Consider the following 26,070-nt stretch of genomic DNA (forward strand, 5'->3'; position numbering starts at 1 on the left):
AGTGATCTGAGGGCGCGGGCGGGTATAGATATATACACTAGACGTCGCCTTGGCTACTGCAGTGAGAAGAAAAACAAAAAAATGTTTAGATATCGATCCTCAAATGCGATGGACATTGCTATTTAGAAAACGCATTTTACTCAAAATCGAAATAAATAAATGCATAAATAAGTAAATACTGTAAGTAAAATCAGCACACATTTAAGCTGATAATACTGACTAATCCTGACAATACATGCTAATTATCTGTAATAGCCTACTTTTTTATTATTATTATTTACTGTCCGACAATTATTTTCATCAAAAGAAGCATACATTTAAGAATGTAGCCTAGAGCAAACACTAATGTATTTTTTTTTTTTTTTTTTGATAATCAGGATGATGTTCTATGTGTGACAGGACAGGGTTGTATGTATTTGTGTGTGTGTGTGAATAAAACAAAATCAGACAAACTATAATATTTAAAAACACTGTATTTGATATATCACGTAATCAATAAAAGAATATGTTGAATTGTTGTACAATGTTGAAGCTATGAAAGAGATATACAGTCCTGCTACTTTCTACTCAATTTATAAGTAAGTACTCCCACTACCGCCACCAGGGCGGCGACACCAACTAGCAGCACCGGGAGTTCAAAGGGCGAGGTGGGAGGCATGCCTGCCTTTGAAACCACCTCTTCCGAAGATGACGTTGTGTGGTCTTGAGACACGCTAGGCTCATTACTAGATTCAGAAGTATGAGACTCCTCTGACTGTGTGACTGCAGAGTGTGGGAGAGGATCTAAAACCTGTGAGATGATTTCAGGTATGGGAACAGAAGCCAGTGTGAAATCTGACGGCTCGGACAGAAGAGGGTTGTGAGTGAAAAATGGCTGAGAATCCACCTCTGTCTCATTTTCCTCCACAACTGGCTCCTCCACACACATCAGAAGTTCCCCTGTCTGTGGAGGCTTGAGATCTGATTCTGCTGCAGACCCAATCTCCGCCAGCTCCCTATCGCTGCCGATCATGCTCAGCACGCTGCTCTGAAGGTCTTCTTCGTCGTCTGACTCCGCCCTCTCGTGGAGCTCCGCCTCTAAGTGGATGATGTCAGAGGTGGAGGAGTGGTTCTCGCTGTGGTCCTCTTGAACTAGAACCATCTCACTGGTTTCTAGACTTCTGAGCTCTGTCTCCATGTCGCTAACAGATGCCCAGGACTCAGCTAGACCCGCGGTCTGCCAGCGGCCCGAACCACTGCTGCTCTCCTCCAGGCTTGCGGTTAGATCCTGGGGAGGGTCGGGCCCCGCAAAATGCCTGTCCTCAGACAGGATGGAAGATCTTTTTTTCCCCTCCGATAATCTGACTAATGTTCACAGGTTCTGTCTTCAGTGAGTCCTAAAGATGGACAGAATGAATTCAGTCACCAAATTGAACAAAACATGATATTCAATGAGCAAATAAATACATAAAAATAAATGTGGGTCAGGAGTATTTACCAAATCTGACCTCAGCATTTATGTCCATGACAAATTACAAAAGAATTACAAACATCCTTATCTGTTGTCATGTTCTGATCTATGTATAGGCCAGTTATGCAGCCTATATATATCTCCATCTGTTCACATGTCAGACATGGCATGACAAGATCATGATTCAGTTCACATAGGACATATCTTACTCTTTTAGGACCAAATTTTATTTACTTTGCCAGATTAATCAATGTTTAAACTCATAAATCTCCCACTGACATGCTAAAGACGCACTACTGCCATTCATTTAGTGTCCAATCCCGTTAATGAAGTTCATAACATGATGGTAACAGCAGTTCGAGTTTGAACCAGTCACGGCACAATGAAAACATCTGCAGCGTCAACAGTCGGATTGTGAAGAGATAGTAAACTAAACCCCTTCAGCAAGATCAAAGGTCAACGTGCTTAAAGGGATCAGATGTGCAAGAAATACACGGTGTAGAGATGGCTGAATGTGACCCAGTGGACAGAATGTGAAACGGGAGAGGACGATGACACAGGTTATACTTTTGTATAAACCTCTTCTAACCAGCAGGAATATTTAGTTAAGTGTGGCTGAATAGGTCCTTCTATTTCCACTGTAACAAGGCAGTTAATAGAATATGATACTATCCTCATATAAAACAAACTGTGATAGAAAAGATGCTATAACTTAAAGCACTGCAGATGTTATGAAAATAAAATAAAAACTGTCCAAGCTTACATTCTCATACTACCCATTCAGGAAATTCATATAATTGTTATGAAGCAACAAATAAAATGCACATGGACTATATTTAAGATCAGAAGACAGTAAATTCTGGCTGTCATTCACTCTTCTGTAAGAGACAGAGAATACACCCAATCATAACCTGTATATGTCATTTTATATTCTGTAAGAGGAGCTATTGAAAACATATCTTACCTTGTCTGAGCACAGGGTTTAGTCAGGAAATGAATGCAGACTGAGGCTTGAATAAATACAGAGGAGGGGTCACTGGGGCTTATGGGCTTTGCTGCAACAGAATGCTATGCAGCGCCTCCCTTTGCCTGTCCCCTACCCCACCCCCTATCCCATTACATCTGTCCGACTCATGGGGACATGGCAAAGTAGTAAAAACTCATATCGGCCCATTTAACCTTATTCTGGTCCATGACACATTGATCTGTCCTACTTTCTAGGACATAGTCCTGTTTGCTTGACGTGTTTGTTTAACAAAGTTAGTGTCTAGTACCTTGTAATAAAGGTTACTGTTATTTATTTTTTGTTGTTGGGGTTTTTCTTAATTACACTAGTTAGTTTTTCTTAATTAAACTTTCACAATGACCTTAAGCAGAATTTCATCACTTTTAAACGATTTATGAAATCAAGCAGACAACCAGAATGTGCCCAAATGTATAATTTTTTCAATTGTCCATTTTCCATTTCATCTTATGTCTGCTATTTTATCATTTAAAACTTTTGGGTGAAATGGTTTGATTTTATTATTAATTATTTTGTCAAAGGTTCAAAATAAAAAGCCCTACACGCGCACTGAGATCTGATTGGTTCCCGGAGAGGAAACACGCGTCATGTGACGTATGTGTCATCGTTGACTGAGAATCAGCTGATCCTTCCAGTCTATTTTCACGACTCTGACACTCTCACGATCGACCACTTGCATATCATTTTGTGCGTTTTTAAATCTTTAGGCTTTTCCAAAAATATTCGAACGTCTTCATAAATATAAGACGTGTTTCCTTTGCCGCGACACGAGCTTTTTCTGTCGGTGGAGTTTAAAATCCTCTTACAGCAGCAGTCATGGCGCTCAGCGATGCCGACGTCCAGAAGCAGGTGAAAACGCGTTCAAATGCATCATTTAATCTTCATTACAGCATAACACTATAGAAAGATTAATCATTCAGTGCTTTGCTAAATGCATTGTTTTTTTGACGAGCCTGACAGGAGCGTCGTGATATAACAAGACGATGTGGCCTTCAAGGTTGTTCGTCATTTATTCATTAGACACGGCTAGCATCACGAGACCTGTCTATATGATAACAGTTAATGTATATCAATACATTTAAATGGGTGTATTAAAGTGAATTGTTGTATATGGAAACACGCACTTGTGCATAATGGATCAATAAGGTCAAATTAAATCAATCATCCCAAAGGCAAATGCTGAAATGCATAATGAATAATGTCAAATATGTATCACAAGATATAGAATGCAGATGATGCAAAATATGAAGATGTAGGATGTTCTGCATAGTAACAGCATTCATGAAACCTACTAAACACACACACTAGACAGACACATTTCACATCCATGTGATGGGGCCACGAGAAGAAGCTCTTATTACTACTGTAAACTTGTTTAATCATACTTAGGATTATTTGTTTCGATAAAGAGAATGCATGTGACTGTATTTGCACTGATTTCAGGTTCCATTAAAGCCTTTTCCCCATTGATATTAAATTGTTCTCCTATCGTTTTTCCATTTCTTCCAGATCAAGCACATGATGGCTTTCATTGAGCAGGAGGCCAATGAAAAAGCAGAGGAGATTGATGCAAAGGTCATTTTTTGTTTAGCTTTAAATTATTCCATTAGAACAATGCAATGTTATAGTGGAAATGGTGTAAATATACTGATATGATAAGTGACACCCCCTGCAGGCAGAGGAGGAGTTCAACATTGAGAAAGGTCGGCTGGTTCAGACCCAGCGTCTGAAGATCATGGAGTATTATGAGAAGAAGGAGAAGCAGATCGAACAGCAGAAGAAAATGTGAGTGTGACTTCCTCCTTGCCATTAGACGGCCAAATCATTACTGTGGAAATTCCCAGTTTCCTCAAAATCTGTTACTCAAACAAGCGTTTCATGTTGTAAAGCGGTTTCAAATCATTTAATTATTTGTGAAATGATCTGATTGTGAATTCTTTGTCCCTAATAGTGTTTAAATGGTTTGCTTCCTCTCCACAGTCAAATGTCCAACCTAATGAACCAGGCCAGACTGAAGGTCCTGAAGGCCCGTGATGACATGATTTCGGTTAGTTCATGTTCTCTTTTGTGGCACATCAATCCTTAAACAAAATATTGGCTGGGAGTTTCTGTTGTTTGTTTATGCAGCAGTTTTAATTCTGTGCTCTTTAGGATTTGCTAAACGACGCACGTCAACGACTAGCGAATGTAGCCAGAGATCCATCCAGATACGCTGCTTTGATGGACGGACTTATCCTGCAGGTGAGCAATATATAATACAGAGTGTAGCAAATCAGTTCTGTCAAAGACTTTCTGTGAGTCTTATGCCCTAATATTCTCATGTTTCAGGGTTTTTACCAACTCCTGGAACCCAAAGTGAACATCCGTTGCCGCAAACAGGATGTGGGCATAGTGCAGGTCTGTGGATGTATATTCAATGACTACTGAAACCATTAAAAAAAAAAAAACGAAGTAAAATCAACTTTATCTGAAACAAAAATATAAAAAAAATCAAACTTATTTTAGCTAGTTGCCAAGACAACATTTCTCATTTTCATTTAGTTTAACTTGATGTACTAAACTCAAATTTTATTAAAAACTAAATAGAATGTTTTATGCGATATTCCAATTTTGCGCTCAAGTTAAATTTGCAACTTTGGATGGAAACACAGCTACTGATATAAAAAAGACTGACTTTAGCTAAATTTGTCTTTTACATTTACATTTAATTTACATTTATTCATTTAGCAGACTCTTTTATTTCAAAGCGACTTAAAAATGTTTTATTAGGCTGCTGTGCAGAGAAACATCCCCATCTACAAGGCAGCTGTGAAGGACAGTCTTGAAGTGCGCATTGACCAGGACCACTTCCTCTCTCCAGAAATGTGAGCATCTACGCTGCCTAAGCAGTTCCTCTTTTATAAAATTAGCTTAAACGATGTTAGCTCTCTTTTTTTTTATCTTTGTAATGAAAGTTTGTGTGTTTTTCTGTGTAGCTCTGGTGGTATTGAGCTGTATAATGCTGATGGGAAGATCAAAGTGTCCAACACTCTGGAGAGCAGACTGGACCTCATGGCACAACAGGTATACAGCATTTGGGCTGAGAAGATTATGAACAGTGTTGGAAAAAGTTACTTGTGTTATAATATTGTTACTCCCTAAAAAAGTAACTAATTGCGTTACTTAGTTACTATTATTGGAAAGTAATGTTACGTTACTTTTGCATGACTTTTTATCACCTGGGCTGGGCTTGGTTTTTTGTTTTTTAATAACAAAAAAAAAAAGTTATATTTTTGGCAAACAGTTTTTTACAGTTTTATAATAACAACATGCCAGGAACTCCAGAAGAAAATTAGTCTGTACGGCTAAATCTGGCTCATTTACATTTGGACATTGTCCTTATGTTCATTAATGTGCATTGTCCCTTTTAAATAAATAAACAAATAAACAAACGTCAAGAACCTTTCACACCAAAATGAAATGATGCAGTAGAAGAAAGTTCAACACTCTTACTTCAGCAATAAAAACAAACAAATTAAACACAAATGTGATGTTTAACTAAAGTCATTATTGCTTATGGTTGAATTGGATCATTGAAGGTCAGCAGCAAAGACATTGGTTAATAAAGGCAAGGCAAGTGTATTTATATAGCACATTTCATACATAGTGGTAATTCAAAGTGCTTTACATAGAAAAGGAGTTAAAATAATCATAAAATAATCACAACATGTACATAAGAAATATAAAAATCTTGCATAAGAAATTCAAATAACACGAAGTTCAGTTTGGGGCATCCCAAGTGGGATTAAATGGATGAATTATGAATTATTTAGCATTTTAATTATTTCAGGTTTGCTTAATAGTTTACTTTTTTTACTAAATCTGTTTTTGTGCAAGTGAGATGAGTGAATGCATGTTCACATTTATTTTCAAACTACAATAACCGTCATGTTCACACAGCTCACATGTTCGCACAGCGCCTCTGCATTTTACACCCGATTTCTCTCAACATGGGGACAGGAAGAGATGTCAGACAATAAATGTGAAAATAAAGTAACTTGCGTTACTTATTTGAAAAAGTAACTTTTGCATTACTTTACTAGTTACTTGAAAAACGTAATCTGATTACTTAACTCGCATTACTTGTAATGTGTTACCACCAACACTGAGAAGCTGTGTTAAATAAATGCTAGGATTTTGATTTGATTTTGATTTCTTTTCAGATGATGCCTGAAATCCGAGTTGTCCTGTTTGGTGCAAACCAGAATCGCAAGTTCATGGACTGATTCTCATTCATAGAGGAAACCTTTTAGAACCACGGCGGAACGCCATTGTTTGATGTTGTATTCTATTTTCATTCTGATGTTAATGACTCCATTCCTGTGTCTGTCTGTCTGTATTTAAGAAAATATCATGTGAATGTGTGTGTTCTGTATGTGGTGATTCATTATTGCTGTAAAAAATAGTGTTTTGATTGGCTGAAGGATCTCCGGTCCTGAACATTTTGTGTTTGATTCCGAATGCAGCTGGAATATAACATGTTTATGTTTACAGAAACGTAAAAACTTAAACCGATGTAGAAATTCCATGAAATTCCAAAGCTCTCATTAGTTTGCAAACTGAACCTGATAACCATTTAGACAACAGCTACATCTTTAACATCCCACAAAATGGTGACACAGACTTGACTATTACAATCTGTTCAGTTGAATTTTTATTTGCTGTCCTTTACTGTGGTGCAGAGCATGACTTGTATATCAGAACCAAACGTGTCTGTTAACACTGCAAAGATTATATTGATGTGAAAATGACACAATGAAAAACAATATAGACCAGATCTTCTCCCATTGTGTGCTTACTGAGTCTATAGTGTGGATGGTAAACGGGTAAATGTCAGCCATTTGGGGAATGTCATAATGAGAAGGGTTTGCTGAAGGCTCTTATTCTACGAGTCATTTATGATTTCACAGTATGTCACATGCTCTATTGTCATCACATTCTCAACATGTGCTGTCCTTCAAAATGAGGAACTTAACATGCAGAAACAAGGCAGCTGAAATACATGCTCTCTGAATGTAAGACAAATAGCAGGGAACAAAAAGGGAGCAATGAGTAAAATAAACTTGAAGGTAAGGAGTTCTTTGTTATTTATAATCAATAGTAATATTTTAAGGTATGCTGTTTTCTTATTGCTGAGGTTTTCTTTATTAGATTGTTAGAAATGTCAATGATTTGATTATTACAAAGGTTAGGGGTCAAGCAACCATATTAAAATAATATTACCCATACTAAGGAAATAGTGAGATTTAACATAACCTGTGTTAAATATTATGATAATTATGATGTAGGTTACATTTCGATCATGTACATAGTAATAATGCTTATTGTTTATTACGGTAATAAAATTGATATTCAAAGATTGGTTTTGAACAAAGCGAGTTAAAATGCAGCAGTAAGTGAATTTAGACCCTTTTATGCATTTCACAGAATGACCAAGAAATTAAGTTGACATTAGACTATTGTCCTGACCTTTAACAAGGGATAGATCTGATTAAGACGTTAAACTAGGAAAAGGACAAAAAATAGACAAGTTAATACTTGCATCCAAACCATTCCTGTAAATAAGAAAACAATTTGATTTAGATGTTTAGCAAGACACATAAGAGAATCTCCAGATTGTCAGCTATGAACTTGAGACTTCGAGCTTTTAGTTTAGTCGGCTTATAATTTTGTATTAACACAATATATCCAATGCAAAGTGAAATGTGGTTTAGGTGCAAATTGCACAGTACAAAAGAATCTAGAACCATCAGACACATTTGATAAAGACAAATCACTTAAAAAACAAAAAAACTAACAAGCATAGGAATATCACTCTCTCTTGTCTCAGGATCTCTGTACGAGCATGAGGCGGCTCTTCTGGTGTATCTTCAGCTGGGAAGCTCTGATCATGCTGATGTTACTGTGTATCAGAGAATGTAATCCAATGCCAGACCCCCATCAGAGGGATCTGATGCTGAAGCAGGAGATCTCCCAGCAAGTAGGGGGCAGAGTGGAGCTCACTCCGGCTGAACTGCAGTTGGATTCAATCCTACACCAGCTAAAGCTGAAGGAAATGGTTTATTCACCTTTCCCACCTGCCAATCACTTCTTCAAAGTGCGGCACATTGTGCAAAAAAGCCCTGTCTTCAAACTACTACAGAAAATGCCAAAAGGTAAAAAATGGTTATATGTTTGGGACGTGTGATCTTTGCCAAGGCAATTTCATTGATTAAAGGGGACCACTTTGTGTTTTTGAACTTGGCAGACCTTTTTCATGCTCAAACAGCAACATTACAAACTAAAGAAAGTTGAGAATGTAAAAATCGATAGGAAAAAATCGATTAAAATCGATATAAAAATGAATGATACCCCTTTAAGGTTAAGGTGTAGGGTAGGGTTAGGGGTTACGATTTGTTGTAACATTGTGTGGGCAATCAGCACTGTGATTGACATGACTAATGAAATCTCTGAAAGTTTGCGCTGAGATGGTTTGAAAAATAATATTAATTTGGGGCACATCTGTCCTTCAGATGACAAAATGACTCTGTGCCTTACAGGTGCTGCCCTTCACATCCACAGCTCCGCTATGGTGAGTGTGGAATGGCTGGTGCTGAATGCAACATACAGGCCTCATTGTTACATCTGCTTCACGTGGGACGGGTCACTGATGTTCCTTTTCTCTACTATTATGCCCTTTCCACGTTTTGGATGCTTTGTCTGGAAACGGCTAGACGTGCTGAGGGCCAGCCTCAGTGATGTCACTGCCTTTGATAACAGGTGATCAAACTTATTTCAACATCAGGCATAAAAATAACCACTGGTACAAAAATGGCAGTGGCCATTCAGGACATGTTATTGCACTGAAAAGCAACATTTGTATGCAAATGCCACAAATACATTTTACTGTAAGTATGGTTTTAGTGGCAGTTTGACAGATATATATTTCATGAAGTTCTGTCATGAAACTCTAGATGGCGCAGGCTGATGGGTCCTTAATTTAACTGCTGATTTTTTTATTGTTAACCACAAGCTGATTGGTTCATGTCACATTTGCATCCAATGAACTTGCTGCTCAGCATTTAAATGGCTGGTTAGCGTTTATATCAGAGTTCCTCTGAAACCCTCCATCTTCCCCAGCTTCACCTGCGTAGATCAGGTACGGGTAATTTTAGATATGCTATCTGTTCTGAAGCAGTGTTTCTTACATGCCCACATCAGCATATCAGTGTATGTATTAGCAGTAGCAAGTTCCTGTACTTGCTCTGCAGCAGCAGCATTAATCTACAACAACAGCAATAATCAACTGCAGCAGTGTGTGTGTGTGTGTGTGTGTGTGTGTCCTAATAAATTCATATTTAATTATAACCAGTTCCAAAACCAACAAACTGAAAATAGACTAATTACATTTTTTTTTTTTTTACTTTCAAAAAAGCTTACAGACATATCAAATATATGCATTAAACATAAGACAAACAGAAACTGGGGAAAACATATAACAGATCTTACATTGTACAGGGTAAAACATTAAATTCTACAAATTATTCTTTTCAATATAAGAGACGTTTTTATGCACTTCTTATTTCCAGTGATTGAGTTAGACTAATTACATGAATTCAATTTCTCAGTTTAATGCGGAATCTCACACTCTTCACGGAAGACCCGGAGACGTCTTATCCAACACAAGATGCAGCATGGGACAGGTTTGAGAAGATTTTTATGGCTCTGTCTGGGCTGATCAACTATGCACCTGTTTTTAAGGACTACATTTACGAGGCTCTGACGGAGCTTTACAAAGACAACATCATGTACGTGGAGCTGAGGGTCGGACAGTCCAAGGTTTGCGACTATTAAATCACATTACAATATTAAGTTTATACAGTGTGTGCTCTTTGATGAAAAATTCAACAATAATTTGGGAACAGATTGCATGTTTTATCTTAAAGTGCCTCTATTTTGCTATTTTAAAGGTTCCTAATTTTGTTTTGGAGGTCTCGTATATATGCATTTAAGGCCAAAAAAGGCTTTAATTTTCTCACAATATACATTGCAGCATCCCCTCGCCTCGATAAAGGACTCATGCTAAGCACGAATATGCCTACTTCGGACTTCCATTCTATACAGTATATGAAAAACAGTATGTGAGCCAAGTAGTATGTCCGAATTCATAGCATTCAAGAGTAGGCGAAAAGTACCCAGATGACTTACTACTTCTGGCGAGATTCTGAAGTGTGCATTCGATGGACTTCACTATCCTATAAGGCCACAGGAGAGGATATGTGAATGGAAGTGAAGTGAAGTGAAGACAGTAACAATAGTGTCAGTTTTACCCTATACATTCCAGCGCAAGTCCTCATCCTTTGGAAGAGCATGCAAAGATATCGACATGAACACGAACCAAACACTTCCAGGCTTCAGCTGCAACTACAGTGTTTGAGGGCGGGTCAAAGTAGACGTTAATCGCGGCAGCCAATGAAAATCATAGGCAAATTTGTTACAAACCTACGTACATGTAGGAAGTTAGACTGTAATTACTGAGGACTTGCTTCAGGCAGTTCAGAATCGCTCTTTCTTTTGGGAGACAATAACTTTGATCTTTGAAACTTTGCAGACCTTTTACATTCACACAAAGCACAGTAGGGGCACTTCAAATACTGTCCCTTACAGACTGGTCACGTAAACAAATCCATGAACTACCCTTGTCTAAATCCAAATCCTTTAACTTTTTATGTGAAAACCATGTTTATTTTATATTGTCCTGAAAACTAACTATATTGTAAAATTATATTATGTTTAGGCGTATGAATTGGATGGCACTACTCATGACAGAGCGTGGTCTCTGGAGGTCTACAGAAACATCACTGAGCAGTTCAGAGCAAATCATCCAGACTTCATAGGAACTCGTATAATCTTCACTGTCCACAGGTAAAACTACATTACATTAAATTCTTATGTTCTGTTGTTCCCTTGCCTGTTTTCTCCCATGAACAGATTACATTTACCAACCATTCCAAAATAATAATTAAATATTACTTCTGATGTAAAGAATTTTTATATCTGTTACCAAGGGTTGTGAGACTGAAACGTGTATGTTCAGTTTTATGTTTTAAAATGTTCTTTTTTACAACCATTAAAGAATTACAGCCTTTGAACCAAATGGCATTTTATACCGTTTTTTTTTTTTTAAAAGAGTGTACCTTTTTGGATAATTTAATTCAGTAACTTTAATGATTACCGTTTTAAAAAACAAAAAAAGAAATGGCATTTAAATTTTTCAATTATGATGGCACTAGACTAAAGGGGTGAAATTTCTGATTATGGATGAGATTATGGATAGTCATGCTTCCTTAAAACATAAACTTGAGATTACAAAAGCAAAGAAACCTATGCCATAAATTAATGCAAAGTAAGAAGAAACATTTTAGTGAACTCTCAGTTCAAAAAGATGAATTATATTGCCTAGGATTTTGTTTTGACAGGAGGTTTAATATACTTTTCTGCTGATCTGAATGCACACACAGGAACCTTTATGTATATCAAGTGAAGGGGGCCGTGCAAGAGGCCATTGAAATGCAGCGAAAATATCCAGACATCGTCGCTGGATTTGACCTGGTAATCTCATCCTTGACCTAAGTTAGGCTAAAATCCATAGCCATGCCACCAGAATGGAATAACCAAGGGAAGTTCTTTTTCACAAGGAAATTGGGCTTGATCAGGACTCTGCACGTAACAATAGTATTACTTTTCTCCGATTTGATCAATTTATTGCTGTAGGTAGGTCGTGAAGACACCGGAAGATCTATCTGGTACTTTCGAGAAGCCTTGTCATTCATTTCAGAGATGGAAACACAACTACCTTTCTTTTTCCATGCTGGAGAAACAGGTCAGTATGTGTAGCTCACTTCATTTTCATTTTCAGTTACAGTTACCCAGCTCACAAAAATATGCTCTACGAACATTTCGTCAACATTCCCATTTGAGTTCTGAAAACTTTATTTCTAAATGTTCTCTGAACATTCAAACGTTTTCTTGGTTGCGTGAATGTTTTGCATATTTTTTTTGAAAGAATTAAGTTTTAATTTTGCAAATATTATGGGAACGTTTTGAAACACGTTAAAATAATGTTAGATGAACTATCCAACTAAATGTTTTTGCAAATAAAATGTTATGTTACGAACTTTTGTTCATAAATTTGAGAGAACCTTACTAGAATGTTTTTAGCTGGGTAGTTGTACAATAACAGCTGAATTGGAATATGCTTACTGTGTTACATGTTCCCTGTTTGTTTAGAATTTATGTTATATTTCTAGTTTTCTGAGTCTATATTTATAGTCCCTTTATAGTCCTTTTGTTTCATTGATTCCCCCTGATTGTATTCACATGTGTGTCTTGTTACCTTGTTAGTGTGTCTGTATATACAGTATAGCCCTTGTGTTTCCCATGTTGTTTGTCAGGTCTTGTCTTTCTATGGCTGTATGTTGTTGTTCTCAGTTCAGTCTCCTTGTGTTCCGTTTTCCAGTTTCTGAGTTATTTGTATTTTGATATAGTGATGGGAGAAACGAAGCTTTTCGAAATCACAAACACAAATACTCGCTGGTTCGAATTTTGAAACAAATTATTCGAGGCTTGTTTCGAAAGTGCCCATCACTATTTTGATCATACTTTAATAAAACATCTGCATTTGGATCCATCTCTCCCTCGTCTCCGAGTTTGCCACATTAGACTATGGGTGTTTGCTTTTAGATTTGGATGGTACGGATGTGGACAGGAACGTTTTAGACGCTTTATTGTTTAACACCAGCCGCATTGGACATGGCTTTGCGCTGGTACATCATCCTCTGGCCAAGCAGCTCTCCAGGACAAGAGGGGTGGCAGTGGAGTTGTGTCCCATTTCCAACCAGGTATATTCCTTCAAATAAAAATTTGTTATACTTCGCATGGTATGATAAAACGATATTTGGACAGACTTAGCATAGTGTTACTGGTTAAATAAACAGTGTTTTGTTTTCTCCAGGTGCTAAAGCTAGTCTCGGATCTGCGAAACCACCCCGCTGCGGCACTAATGTCTGACGGTCATCCCATAGTGGTGAGTTCTGATGATCCCACCTTATTCGGGACCACTGGGCTCTCCTATGATTTCTACCAGGCCTTTGTGGGTATTGGAGGGCTGAGCGCAAACCTGGGCACTCTGAAGGAGCTAGCGATGAATTCAATCAGGTGCAAGATTTATTCATACACTTTCATTTGACAAATAATTTCAGTTATAGAAGATGAATTTAAGGTTGCATTTTCCCCCCTTTTTAACAGGTACAGTTCCTTGTCACCACAACTACAGGATAAAGCTTTGACGATATGGCAGGAAAAGTGGAATAAGTTCGTAGCAGATAATTCATAACGATGACAAACAGAAGAGGAGAGGACTGTATTTTTTTATTATTATTATCGCGCTAACAGGAAACGTTTTCAGACCTTTGGCTTCTCACAAAGCTATGAACAAATGTTCTTCCAGTAATGTTAATAGTACGTTCATTCTGGATGTTCGTTTTGGATGTTCGACTAACATATTTTAAATTTTACAAAATGTTTAGAGAACATTCAAAAGTAACCTTCCCATAATGTTTGCAATATGATAAAATGGAATGTTCCCTTATTGTCTATGTTCAGAGAACATTCAGAAATAACATTTTCCCAACTTAATGGGAATGTTAGTGAAAAGTTTTTAGAACAGATTTTGTTAGCTGGGTTACCTTATAAAACTAGGCGGTTTCAAATGAAGAATAAAAAAATGAAGAATAAAAAATCAGCACATTGTGCCGAAGGACTTTCTAAATGCTGAGAGTATTATGTGACATACTACTTTGACCAAGTTTAGACTGTGAGGTTTATACAATGTGTCCTGCAATTCAACAGCATTTATATTTGAACATAAACACAGATGTCTGGTGTGGCTCTCTGCCGTAGAAGTTCTGTTAGTACTTGCTGACATTCCTCTTTACCACCATAAACAATAAAAAGCACACTCCATTTACTGTATATCAAGAACTTGTTCATGTTAATGTTTACACAAAGATTTTTTTTTTTTTGAAAGAAGTCTCTTATGCTCACCAAGCCATTTATTTTGCATTATTTTGAATTTAAATATTATTACTATTTTATCCTATCCTATTTATTGTCTATCCAATGGTTCTGCAGGAGAAGACGAGAACAGGAACACTGGTTGTTTGACTAGTCTAATAATTAGAAAACATCTGTTATATTTCCAGTAGATCACATGATTGTCAGGTTGTTAAAGCAGCAAACTGATGTGTCAACAAAGAAAATCATTTTCATATCTCACTCTTAACACAAAAAACAAAACTGCTAGAATTGTCTTTTGATATGTATCAAACAGACGGAAGATATGAGTGGATTTCTTTCATGATACCTGCGATGTGGACATTTATCTTGTATTCATCCATCCAAACTTCTGCCACTCTGAGGGCATTTCTCCTCATTTCGCCACTAAGGCCGTCAGGCACGTAGGGTTTTTGCTCTTGTACTTCCTCCACACAGCCACACCTGAGCCGAGAAAAAAATCAATTGAATATAGAGTATAATATAACATAATTCAGTAGAACAATCATGTGCTTTACCCATATTCCTAATTCAACCTCCATCCAGAGTCCCAATCTCACTGAAGAACAGACGGAGAGAAATTCACCTGTGGTCTCGAGTGTCCGGCAGTTCCCGGTCCAGAGGCATCTGGTCACTGAGGAAGGCATTATAGCCGTATTTCTGAAAGAGATCTTCAGCCTTCCTCTGGTTGTCCTCAGAAAGTTCCACAGTCCATTTCTTGAAGAGTTCAGAGTTTGGAAACAGCTTCTTTGCTGGCTTCTTCACTGGTTTCTTCTCATTTCTTACTTTGAGGCTTTTCTCTTCTGCAAGAATTTGTGGTCATCAAGTATTCAAAGTCTACAGCAACATTGAGGCAAAACAGATCTCAGTAACTCACCAACAGCGTATAAATGAGCCTCCAGTTTGTCCAGCTTGTTGAGAAGTGCGCTGTGTAACGAGAAGTTCTGTTGGACTTGGTGAAGCTGACAGCGACAGACAAGACTGGAAACAAACTCTTCACACAGCTAATTCTCATGATGATTTAAATGCTCGAGCACAAATGTCATCACAGACAGTTTCGTTTTGTAGCTGTGGTCTATTAAAGGCGTTTCCTTTCTGCTTTCAGTTATTCTATAAGACTCATTGGTCCTGCCATGCTTGTGGCTATTGTTGTAAAGTGCAGCATCACTGATGCTTAGTCAACTGTGGCAGAAGCTAAGAAGTTTGCATGTAATAGATTCAGTAGGCTATAATTATCTTGAGCTTCTTTATGAAATGTAACATAATAGATTCACAAAAAGAATAAAGCATAGTGTGAATCTATATTTACATGAAAACATGCCTCAGATTCAAGATTTGAAATGCTCCAGAAGCAGAAGATTTTCACTGAATAACGACTTAAACTTTGACCCGTTCATCACAGTAAGTTATCATATGGTTTGAGAAAACCGAAATGTACAAGTCATATGGACGAATGCTATCCTTTTTGGAGCTTTTCATTAATTTGTTGTTTGGAAAACAAAAACAAAACTATATAGTTATTATAGTTAGTTAGGATGTTCTGCTAAATATCTCTATTTGTGTAAAGCCAGGTGCACACTGTGCGATTTATTATAGTCCTTGGACCTTTACAATTGTTACTTGTCAGACTGTACGAACATGATCCTCGCTGTAAGCCATGTCACACTGTAAGATCTCCGTTGTCATAAATGTCAGACTGTACAACAGTCAAGACGTGTTAAACTGCTCAAGGAACTATACCATGAAGGTAGCTGAACAAACTCAGGGTTAAAGGATTAGTTTTGTGTTGACAAAACCAAACCAAAGCAATCAGGCTTTGTTGATGCCATGAAGCAGCTCATGAACTTTCTCTGTCAACTTTGATCTTGAAGCTATGAACCAAACCCCTGCAACAACTCAATGCTATTGGCACCAGATCAAGAGAAAATATAATTCAAAGTTGTAAGTATATGTCACAGCCTTTATTGATTAATTTTGGGGAAAGTCATGGCTGATCTACAGCATGTTCAATTGTTGTAGCCTAGCCCAGTGGTTCCCAAACCTGTCCTGGAGTACCCCCAACACTGCACGTTGTCTTTGTCTCCCTAATCAAACACCCCTGATTCAACTCATCAGCTCATTATCACATGGGTTAATTGAGCTGATGAGTTGAATCAGGTGTGTTTGATTAGGGAGACAAAGAAAAGGTGCAGTGTTGGGGGTCCTCCAGGACAGGTTTGGGAACCACTATTAACGGTACACCCCCCTAAGCTCACAGAAATGGTTAGACCCAAGTCTTCAGCAGCCAATGACACTGACCTGTTCAAACTGATTTTAACGTGTGTTTCACACGCGTTTTTGACGTGTTAAAATTTACGTGTTTTTGGCCCTCTTGGCATTCCATAGAGCTTTACATCATCAAACAATGGCACATTGACTATGAGCTGCATTATTGAAATGGTGGCTACAAAGCAATCTCTAATGTTAATTATGGTCATGGCTTGTCCTGAAAAAACAAAGACAATTTGACTGTCGTCGTAGGAGAAGTCACACTGCAGGACTGTGAGTCAAAACTTCTGACCCTGCCAGAAATTCGTCGGAGGTCAAATTTGATCACAATGGTCATTTATCGGCTGTCGGTGAACATGTAAAACTAACGATCAAAGACTTCAGATTTTACCCAAGGAATCTAGGATCAGAGGATTCTTTTAGGATTTGCAAAATTTGTCTCAGACGGCCAAATTGTGGCCAAAATCGCACAGTGTGCACCCGGCTTAATGGCAGGTAAAAGATGAAAAAAAAAATGTTTTTTTGGTTATTCCTTTAATAGACACTGATATTTCGTGACAACATACACCTTCGAGAGCTTTTAGGAAGACTAGCCTACTCAGAAACATGAAACAATTAAAAATATATATATTTTTACATACAATGATTTCATAAAGAAAGAAACAAAAAAGAAACAATCCATCCACCCATCCATCTATTTTCTTAAAAATAACCTACTCTTGTACAGAGCTCAACATTTCATTAAAATCCTCCTTCATTTTACAGTTGAAATTTGACAATGTATTCCTGCTCATTGAGTTATTTTAATTATTATTTTTTTCTTTGAAGGAGAGAATTCACATATATTTACATAGAAACTTCTGAAAAACTGAAACTGACACTAATTAATCTCAGTGGTTTTGAAAAGGACTTAGGGGTTTTAACATTGATTTAGTAAAGTTTCTGTAAACTATGTTGAGTTCACTTGCTCTATATCAGGAGTTCTCAAACTTATTTGTAAGTTAAGTTAATATTTCAGTAATGTAACAGCATATTCGCATATTCACAAATCTCTGATGTCAGTTAACAGTCACATGACATGCAGGTAAACAGATACAAATTTTAATCTTTATTTAGTGAAGCGTTTTATTTTGATTGTTTAATTTTAAAATTATTTATATAAGGCTGCACGACTTGGCCAAAAAGTAAATAAATTGCAACTATTCTGACATATATTACGATTTCTATTTGAACTGTGAAAATCATTATTTTTCTCTTTAATCCTCTTTCTGGGTATCAGTTATATTTTTAATTTCTCATCAGATTGCGTTTCATAAATCCTGAATTACATGTTGTATCTTCCAGTGCTGGTTTCTGCATTCCTGAATAAAAATGTTTTTTACGTTCTGGTCAGCACTGATCTCCAGACAGCGTTTGGTGTCTCTGTTCTGTATGGCCTGTCCCTAAAAATCAAACAAGATGAAGAAAGTTTTTTAATGCAATGTTCAGATTGTGATATACCACAGTATTCTCTCAGTATTTGGGGTTTGTTCACCTGTTTGAAGTCCCAGTACATGTGTTTTTGTTTTTCAGTGCCTGAACACCAGGACAGCTCTGGAAACCTGCCTGAGCCGGGATCAATTAGACAGCGCTTCCGATCGTGTAAAAGGGTCGGCAGGGGATCAACAAGTATCTCACCATTTGCTGTATAGTAAAATACCTGTGTAAGAAGAGACTAAAGTGCGTCAAATATTCCTCAAAAATACAGAGAAGAGAAGAGAAGAGAAGAGAAGAGAAGAGAAGAGAAGAGAAGAGAAGAGAAGAGAAGAGAAGAGAAGAGAGGATTTTATACCTGTGAGGAAAAGAAATGACATGGATATAAAATGGGAGTGTTCTCCTCAGATGGCCCCTTATCCAAACATAAACTTGTTTGCAGATCATTAATAAGCTGTGTAAGAGAGATAATAAGGACATTATATTAAACCTCTCTTATATAAAATTCTCTTGAGTCATAGTGAACCATATGTCACTCACCATTCCATAACCTAGGAAATCATTCCAAGGATTTAACGCCTTATAGACATTTTCCAGATACCATTTGAATGGTTTGCATTTCAGCCTCTCTCTCAGTCTCTTTCTCTCTGAAACATCACCGATGTCTATCCCATGATTCTGTGGAAAAAAGGAGAGAACAGATCATAAATCTAATGAAGAGCCAAAACAATTTAACATTTCAAACCTTTAGTCCCACCTCTCGGTTTACTTTAATGGTCTCAAACCGAACCTGACAAAATCAACACATCAAGACTCCTAGAACTGGTCTTGAACATCCCGAATTTATTTGTGTGGCTGAATCTTTTCATTAGATCTACCTGTATGGGGACACCCCAGGCCATGTGGACATTTTTCTTGTATTCGTCCATCCAAACTTCTGCCACCCTGAGGGCATTTCTCTTCATTACACCACTAAGGTCAGGCATGTAGGGTTTGTGCGCCCTTTCAATGTGAGCAACTTTAGAGCAGGGAACAATCTCTATACTTCCTCCACACGACCACACCTGAGCCGAGAAAAATCAACACTGAATATAGTATAATACATAGAGTTTAATTTAATATAATTCAGTAGAATGATCATGTGCTTTACCCGTATTCCTAATTCAACATTCTCTCCTCCGTACACCTGCATCCCTCCATCCAGAGTCCCAATCTCACCGAAGAACAGACGATCAACCACAAGTATTCCCATTACAGAGGGACTCCTGGAGAACAGCCGGAGAGAACGGATTTAATAGAGCACAAGCAACATCAGTTCAACAGAACAATTGTCAATTGTCACCACTCTATTTAGAGCTGCGCCATGACAGGTATGAAAGTCAGTTGTGACAGACGTTTACAGAAGTTGTATCTGGACTTCGATCGATGCATTTTGGGCAGGTCTGGAGCAGTGTTTTGTGTTAGATAGAATAAATACCTTTTGTGGAAAATTTCCAGATCTTATACATGTACTAACAGATGCATTACACACTAAAGGGAAAGGAAAAAAGCATCGCATCTTAAACACTATTAGACAAAACACACACTCACTTTCCTGGCTGTGAAGGGTCTTTTTGATCGTACCACTTCTGTGGGAAAGCCACGTACATGCACCAGAGAGCCCAATCAAAACCATGAGCAAAGGCAAGCATAGTTTATCACTTCCAAGTCATAGTAATTCACTTTGTCAAACACTGGGCTCAGGACCAGTGTACGATCAGCCTGGATACGTGCAAGCAGAGGCTCCGCCCTAAAAGTGAGAGAGTACTTGAGAATGTGATTTCATTATTACACATTACACATTATAAAAATTACACACCATTGGACATGGACCTCAATGTGGGCGTCCAAGATGGCAACCACATCTCCGGTGGCAGCCTCCCAGCCTGAGATTCTGGCCTGGGACAGGCCTCTCTGCTCTGGATGGGTCACCATCCTAAACAGTTCGTCTAAACAGTTAACAGCCTAAACAGCCTAAACAGTTTCTTTGGACGCTTTGATGAACAAAACAACACAAGGCCACAGAAGACCCCTCCCCCCCTCCATGATCAGCCCCTATGCCTCTCCACCGCCAGCGTGAAGAGGACACTCGCCACTATCAACTCCCACAAAGCAACAGGTCCAGACAATATTCCGGGTCGGGTATTGAAGGACTGCGCAGAGGAGCTGAAGGAGGTCTTCACAGATGTCTTCAACACTTCCCTGAAGCAAGCCACAGTTCCATCATGCTTCAAAGCCGCCACCATTATACCTGTGCCAAAGAAACCTGTACCATCCTGTTTCAATGACTATCGCCCTGTGGCACTGACACCCATCATCACGAAGTGCTTCGAACGGCTTGTCATGTCACACATCAAATCCATCCTCCCCCCCACCCTGGACCCCCACCAGTTTGCATACCAAGCCAAACGATCTACAGAGGATGCAATCTGCTCTGCCCTTCATCCAGCCCTTACCCATCTGGACAAAAAAGACACATATGTGAGAATGCTATTCATAGACTTCAGTTCAGCATTTAACACATTAATTCCACAACAACTTATCTGCAAACTTGACAAACTAGGATTAAGTACTTCACTCTGCAACTGGCTATTGGACTTCCTCAGTCAGAGGACTCAAGTAGTGCGTGTTGGCAACAACACCTCAAGCAGCATCACACTGAGCACAGGGGCCCCTCAAGGATGCGTGCTCAGTCCACTGCTCTTCACGCTGCTGACACACGACTGCACAACAACTCATAACACTAATCACATTATTAAGTTTGCGGACGACATAACTCTGGTGGGTCTCATCACCAAGGGAGACGAGACTCACTACAGGAAGGAGGTAGGCCTTCTGACCACATGGTGCAGTAACAACAACCTCCTGCTAAACGTCAGAAAAACCAAAGAGATCATTGTTGACTTCCGGAGAGGTCACACCGAACACCTGCCACTGTCCATCGATGGTGCCGATGTGGAGAGAGTGAGCAGCACCAAATTCTTGGGGGTGCACATCAGTGAAGATCTCTCCTGGACTACCAACACTGTATCTCTGGTGAAGAAGGCTCAGCAGCGTCTCTACTTCCTGCGCAGACTCAGACGGGCAAGTGCTCCACCATCCATCATGAGCACTTTCTACAGAGGCACCATTGAGAGCATCCTTTCCAGCTGCATCACTGTGTGGGGCGGGAGCTGCACTGAATACAACAGGAAAGCTCTTCAGCGCATAGTAAACACAGCCGGAAAGATCATTGGTGCACCACTCCCCTCCCTGAAAGACATATACTCTACCCGCCTCATCCGCAAAGCGACCACAATTGTGAGTGATGAAAGTCATCCAGCTCACAATCTGTTCAGCCTCCTGCCATCTGGGAAGAGGTATAGGAGCCTCTATTCCCGCACAACCAGACTCAACAACAGCTTTATCCACCAGGCTGTTAGGATGCTGAACTCTCTCCCCTCAGTCACCAGGCCGCCAAGAAGATGACCACCACCCCCCCCACCCAATGATGTCCTTGCACTATCATGCCATTTGCACACTTTTGATGCTGCTATGTCTTTGCACTACAATGCCATCTGCACACTTCAGATGCTGTTTTTGACGAACTGTCTTTGCACTATCATGCCATTTGCACACTTCTGATGTTTGCTATGACTGAAACTGTCTTTGCACTATCATGTCACTTGCAGACTTAATTTAAAGGTATTTTTATCGATGCCTATATATATATAGTGATAGTCATATAGTTTTTAGCCATGTCTAGTTTTTATTTTTGTTTGTTTTTTAACTCTAGTCTAGTTTTACCTACATGTTTTTGTCTTCACCGTGGGATGGAGGGAAACGTAATTTCGATTGCTTTGTATGTCTGGAACATGTGAAGAATCGACAATAAAGCTGACTTTGACTTTGACTTTGACTTTGATCTTCACCAGGCCTGGGTGCTTCTCATTGATGGAGCTGACATAAACATTCAGCTGTGTCTTCAGCTCTTCTGTGGAAGACATACATCCAGAATGACTAGCTCAGTCTGTTTATAATATGCATCTGTAACTATAGGATTTGATGAGGTTTTGAGAGAAACAAACCATTTCTGCTGTGGTCGTCCACCAGTATGATCTCTTTGAGCAGGTGGGCTGGAGTTCTGTTGATGATGCTGCAAATGGCTCTTTGAATGACAGACAGAGCCTCATCCAGATAAATCAGTACCACGCTGATGGTGGGCAGATTGTGCGGATATTCACGGCCAATGCATCTACAGAACAATGACAAAAGGAAAATGGATGAATGCAAGAATGTCAGAGCGTTTCCATGAACGGCTGAAACTCACCTGTGGTCTCGAGTGTCCGGCAGCTCCCGGTCCAGAGGCATCTGGTCACTGAGGAAGGCATTATAGCCGTATTTCTGAAAGAGATCTTCAGCCTTCCTCTGGTCGTCCTCAGAAAGTTCCACAGTCCATTTCTTGAAGAGATATGAGTTTGGAAACAGCTTCTTTGCTGGCTTCTTCACTGGTTTCTTCTCATTTCTTCCTTTGAGGGTTTTCTCTTCTGCAAAATTGTTTGTGTAAGTCAATAAAATGTGTGTATGATGTAATGTAGTATTCATTAGAACTGTTTTTACTCTGGTAAACCAGCGAAGTTGAAACCTTACAGCTCATATTAACAGATTTCTGTTGTTTTATCTATTTGAAAATCATTGTCTACTTCAAATGACATTAATACAAACTGTCCATGTTTCTTCAAAATAATGATGTGCATGTAAAACTAAAGGTGAACTCAGTACTTTTTTTCTCACGAATTTAAAGGAACTGTATGTAGGATTGTGGCCAAAACTGGTACTGCAATCACTTTAAAAATACTGTAGAGCGGTGTATCCCCTCCCCCTCCCCCTGACTCGAGGTTGCCAGATAAGCTGCAGGATTCAGCAGAAACGTAGGCTGCTTCAATGAGCTTCCAATGGCAAGTGACGACGAGACGTACACAGTTCGTTTTTTTTCTGTTAATTATGTTTATGCTTCATGAGAGATATTTTGATAAGTAACTATGTATTTAAAAAATTTACTAATTGTCATTAGTTAAATATAATCGTAAAGATTGCTGGGGCCATAATAGCTGAAGAGATAAGAGTTTTTGATTTGATATTTAATTTGATTTGATTTCTTTATTTTGAACATATAAATGCAATTACAATTGAAAAAAATCTGAGAAAAAAAGGATAATAGTAAAACAAAGAAAAAAAAAACATATAAACAACAAAATAAAACTTTCTTATTTTTCAATACGAAAAAAAAAAAAATCTCGATTTAAGTACTAAAGTTTTTGTCATAGGTAGGCTAACAAATAACCAAAACATTTGCCACAGCAATTATAACGCGGGACAAATTCAATATCACCAATGGCTATCACAGGGTTGTTTTCAGTCCCATTAGAAAATATTGTTAGAGTAACTAAATTACATTAGCAATGGTCAACTTGCAGCATGTGTAACTTAGTCCACGATATACTGTACGTGAAGAACGAATGACGAATAATTTTTCTGGGGTAAAGTTAGGCTTCTGTCTCAATTACGTTTCAAATTGCCATAATGGGCGTGCTAATGTTGTTTTCATCAGCGTCTCAGCATAATGACAGAGAAACGGGCTCCTATAATGCATTGCAAATGTTAGCATACGTCCATGTGAGCTAATGTTACGTTACTTTGCACGAACATGCATAACTTTGTTCGACTGTCATGAATATATGAAATGTCCATTGACATCAAGTACAAGTTAGCCAAGCATAGATGAATCTTACCTGTCCTGGAGAAAATTAGCAACGTTGCGTCTGTGTTCAAATTCTTCTCCGTTTTCAAAAGCATCTCCAATACAAATTCTGGTTTTATTTCGGACTTTGTCACAACGAATTTCTGAATTATAACGAGGTCTTTTTGATTTAGTAACGTTAGACATTTTTATCCGACTAGAGTAGGTTAGAGCAAAGCTGGCAACCCGGATCCCGAAACACTACTGACTTCGTGATTGGCAGATAGGTGGAGGGCGGCGCGTCAGGCCAAAACACAAAATGACAACATCAACATCAGTTGAGGGCTGCAAGTCCACTTTTTAAATGGCAATATCCTGGCCGGACTACTGTTGTCAGTGATATAAGTATTTGAAATGAACATGATTTCTTAATGTCTAGTGACACATCAGGGCCATTTTATGATTAATTGAAATAGATTTCTTACATACTTTAATACTTTTGAAATATGTTTACCATCATGTTTTTAAAGAGATGTTTAAAAAGAGATATCCCAGTCATATTCGTGACCTAGTAACAGCTGTTTAATTTTTTATTTAAAAAACATTTAATTAAAAAGAGCTTCATTTGTGTTCCGAAGACATGAGGGTGAGTAATTAATGACAATTTTCATTTATAGATAGATAGATAGGTAGACAGACAGACAGACATACAGACAGACAGATAGATATTCAAAATGGGTGAACTAAAAGAAAATAAATTGGGTCAATTTTAATTTCATGCCATCTTTAAAGAGCGCATAAAGGGTAATATGTAAAACAGGTGAACAGAAATTATTTTTGTCAAATTTGATTAAAGAAACTCACCAACAGCATATAAATGAGCCTCCAGTTTGTCCAGCTTGTTGAGGAGAAGTGCGCTGTGTAACGAGAAATTCTGCTGGACTTGGTGAAGCTGCTTTTCTTGAGTTTGGATTTCCCACTTGACAGAACTCATATAGAGAAACACCACAGCGACAGACAAGACTGGAAACAAACTCTTCACACTGCTAATTCTCATGATGATCAGAACAGCAAAATCACAGTTTGTTAACTGTCAAGATGTTATCCTTCTTCACATACCAGTTAGTCGGTGGGCCCTAGCCCGTGTTAGATTTTGTGACACTAATGTTTGCTGAGAGTTTTTTTTTAGTTTGCTGATCTTTATCACTCTGACATGATCACATTAATCTTGGGAAGGAGGAGACAAGGACATTGAATCCTGGTAGTTAAACTAAAATATACACTTGACCAAACTTTCTTAACCTCAATGATATCATTCAGCAAAATGAACCAGTCTGATATTACAGTCCTTTAACTTCAATTTCTCATGTTGTGTGTTTTTGATTCATTTTGATTTAGCCTAAATTACTACAGAAGGCACTTGTTACACCAAGAACAATTTTTTTTGTTTGTTTTTTGATAAGCACCCACATAAAGTTCACCAAACTAGGAAGAGTCAAAAATATTTTATTTTAAGTCACAATAGGCACATAGTGAGAGTATTCCCAAAGAGATTATCACCTGTTGCAGTTTCAGTATTCACAAAACCTGCAGCATTGAAAGACTTAGAAAGAGTTGACTTATAGTATTGTAACATTAATTTATGAAGAAACACTCTGCCTCTGCAAACAAGACTTTTACAATTTACACAGGCTATTCAATGAAATTTAAAGTCTTTGTTGGCAGTTTGTCTGAAAACGAAGTGCTGGGTGAGCTGGTTTTCAGTTTTATTTGCATAGCACTTTCACAATATATAATGTTCCAAAGAAACATTTACAAAAGTAAAGCTCCACCCCAGATGACTGTGGCAAGGACAGCTTCTCTGTTGTTCCCCTCTCCTCCATACATGACTGGTTTTGGCAACTAGAGGGAGACATGGCTTGAGTGTTCACTTAAAGGCACAATATGTAACTTTTTTGCTTTAAA

The 26,070-nt window shown here is 38.2% G+C and overlaps 3 protein-coding genes and 1 pseudogene across 4 annotated transcripts; 2 read left to right on the plus strand and 2 right to left on the minus strand.

Annotated features, from left to right (window-relative positions):
* Positions 1-456: 456 nt before the first annotated feature.
* LOC308690065 (uncharacterized protein) lies at positions 457-2,443 on the minus strand. Its single transcript, XM_081364302.1, has 2 exons — positions 2,415-2,443; positions 457-1,376 (listed from the first exon to the last, which is right to left on the minus strand). The coding sequence occupies exon 2, from the start codon at positions 1,175-1,177 to the stop codon at positions 557-559; it is 621 nt and encodes a 206-aa protein (XP_081220428.1). The 5' UTR covers positions 1,178-1,376; positions 2,415-2,443; the 3' UTR covers positions 457-556.
* Positions 2,444-3,032: 589 nt separating this feature from the next.
* Positions 3,033-7,582, plus strand: atp6v1e1b (ATPase H+ transporting V1 subunit E1b). The gene is made up of 9 exons (XM_081364300.1): positions 3,033-3,323; positions 3,984-4,049; positions 4,150-4,259; positions 4,455-4,521; positions 4,626-4,715; positions 4,803-4,871; positions 5,244-5,338; positions 5,450-5,537; positions 6,677-7,582. The coding sequence occupies exons 1-9, from the start codon at positions 3,291-3,293 to the stop codon at positions 6,737-6,739; spliced, it is 681 nt and encodes a 226-aa protein (XP_081220426.1). The 5' UTR covers positions 3,033-3,290; the 3' UTR covers positions 6,740-7,582.
* On the plus strand, positions 7,478-14,529 carry ada2b (adenosine deaminase 2b). Its single transcript, XM_081364287.1, has 10 exons — positions 7,478-7,582; positions 8,344-8,668; positions 9,053-9,272; positions 10,121-10,331; positions 11,290-11,417; positions 12,014-12,104; positions 12,267-12,375; positions 13,236-13,393; positions 13,507-13,709; positions 13,800-14,529. Exons 1-10 carry the CDS (start codon positions 7,562-7,564, stop codon positions 13,885-13,887), a joined length of 1,554 nt encoding a protein of 517 aa, XP_081220413.1. The 5' UTR covers positions 7,478-7,561; the 3' UTR covers positions 13,888-14,529.
* A 3,655-nt stretch (positions 14,530-18,184) lies between these two features.
* Positions 18,185-25,162, minus strand: LOC308690050 (putative polypeptide N-acetylgalactosaminyltransferase 8; annotated as a pseudogene). Its single transcript has 11 exons — positions 24,970-25,162; positions 22,696-22,912; positions 22,454-22,620; positions 22,298-22,359; positions 20,206-20,351; positions 19,938-20,136; positions 19,226-19,612; positions 18,888-19,025; positions 18,706-18,801; positions 18,409-18,573; positions 18,185-18,316 (listed from the first exon to the last, which is right to left on the minus strand). The product of its transcript is annotated as a putative polypeptide N-acetylgalactosaminyltransferase 8 (transcript).
* Between the last annotated feature and the right edge of the window lie 908 nt (positions 25,163-26,070).

Source organism: Scardinius erythrophthalmus (assembly GCF_964197995.2).
Source record: "Scardinius erythrophthalmus genome assembly, chromosome: 4".
NCBI classification, from domain to species: domain Eukaryota; kingdom Metazoa; phylum Chordata; class Actinopteri; order Cypriniformes; family Leuciscidae; genus Scardinius; species Scardinius erythrophthalmus.

Coding starts and splice junctions, on each gene's coding strand:
- LOC308690065 (XM_081364302.1), bottom strand. CDS start 1,177: ATGGAGACAGAGCTCAGAAGTCTAGAAACCAGTGAGATGGTTCTAGTT.
- atp6v1e1b (XM_081364300.1), top strand. CDS start 3,291: ATGGCGCTCAGCGATGCCGACGTCCAGAAGCAG. Junction 4,522..4,625: donor CCCGTGATGACATGATTTCG/GTTAGTTCATGT, acceptor TGTGCTCTTTAG/GATTTGCTAAACGACGCACG. Junction 5,538..6,676: donor TGGACCTCATGGCACAACAG/GTATACAGCATT, acceptor ATTTCTTTTCAG/ATGATGCCTGAAATCCGAGT.
- ada2b (XM_081364287.1), top strand. CDS start 7,562: ATGAGTAAAATAAACTTGAAG. Junction 7,583..8,343: donor TGAGTAAAATAAACTTGAAG/GTAAGGAGTTCT, acceptor CTCTTGTCTCAG/GATCTCTGTACGAGCATGAG. Junction 9,273..10,120: donor GTCACTGCCTTTGATAACAG/GTGATCAAACTT, acceptor TCAATTTCTCAG/TTTAATGCGGAATCTCACAC.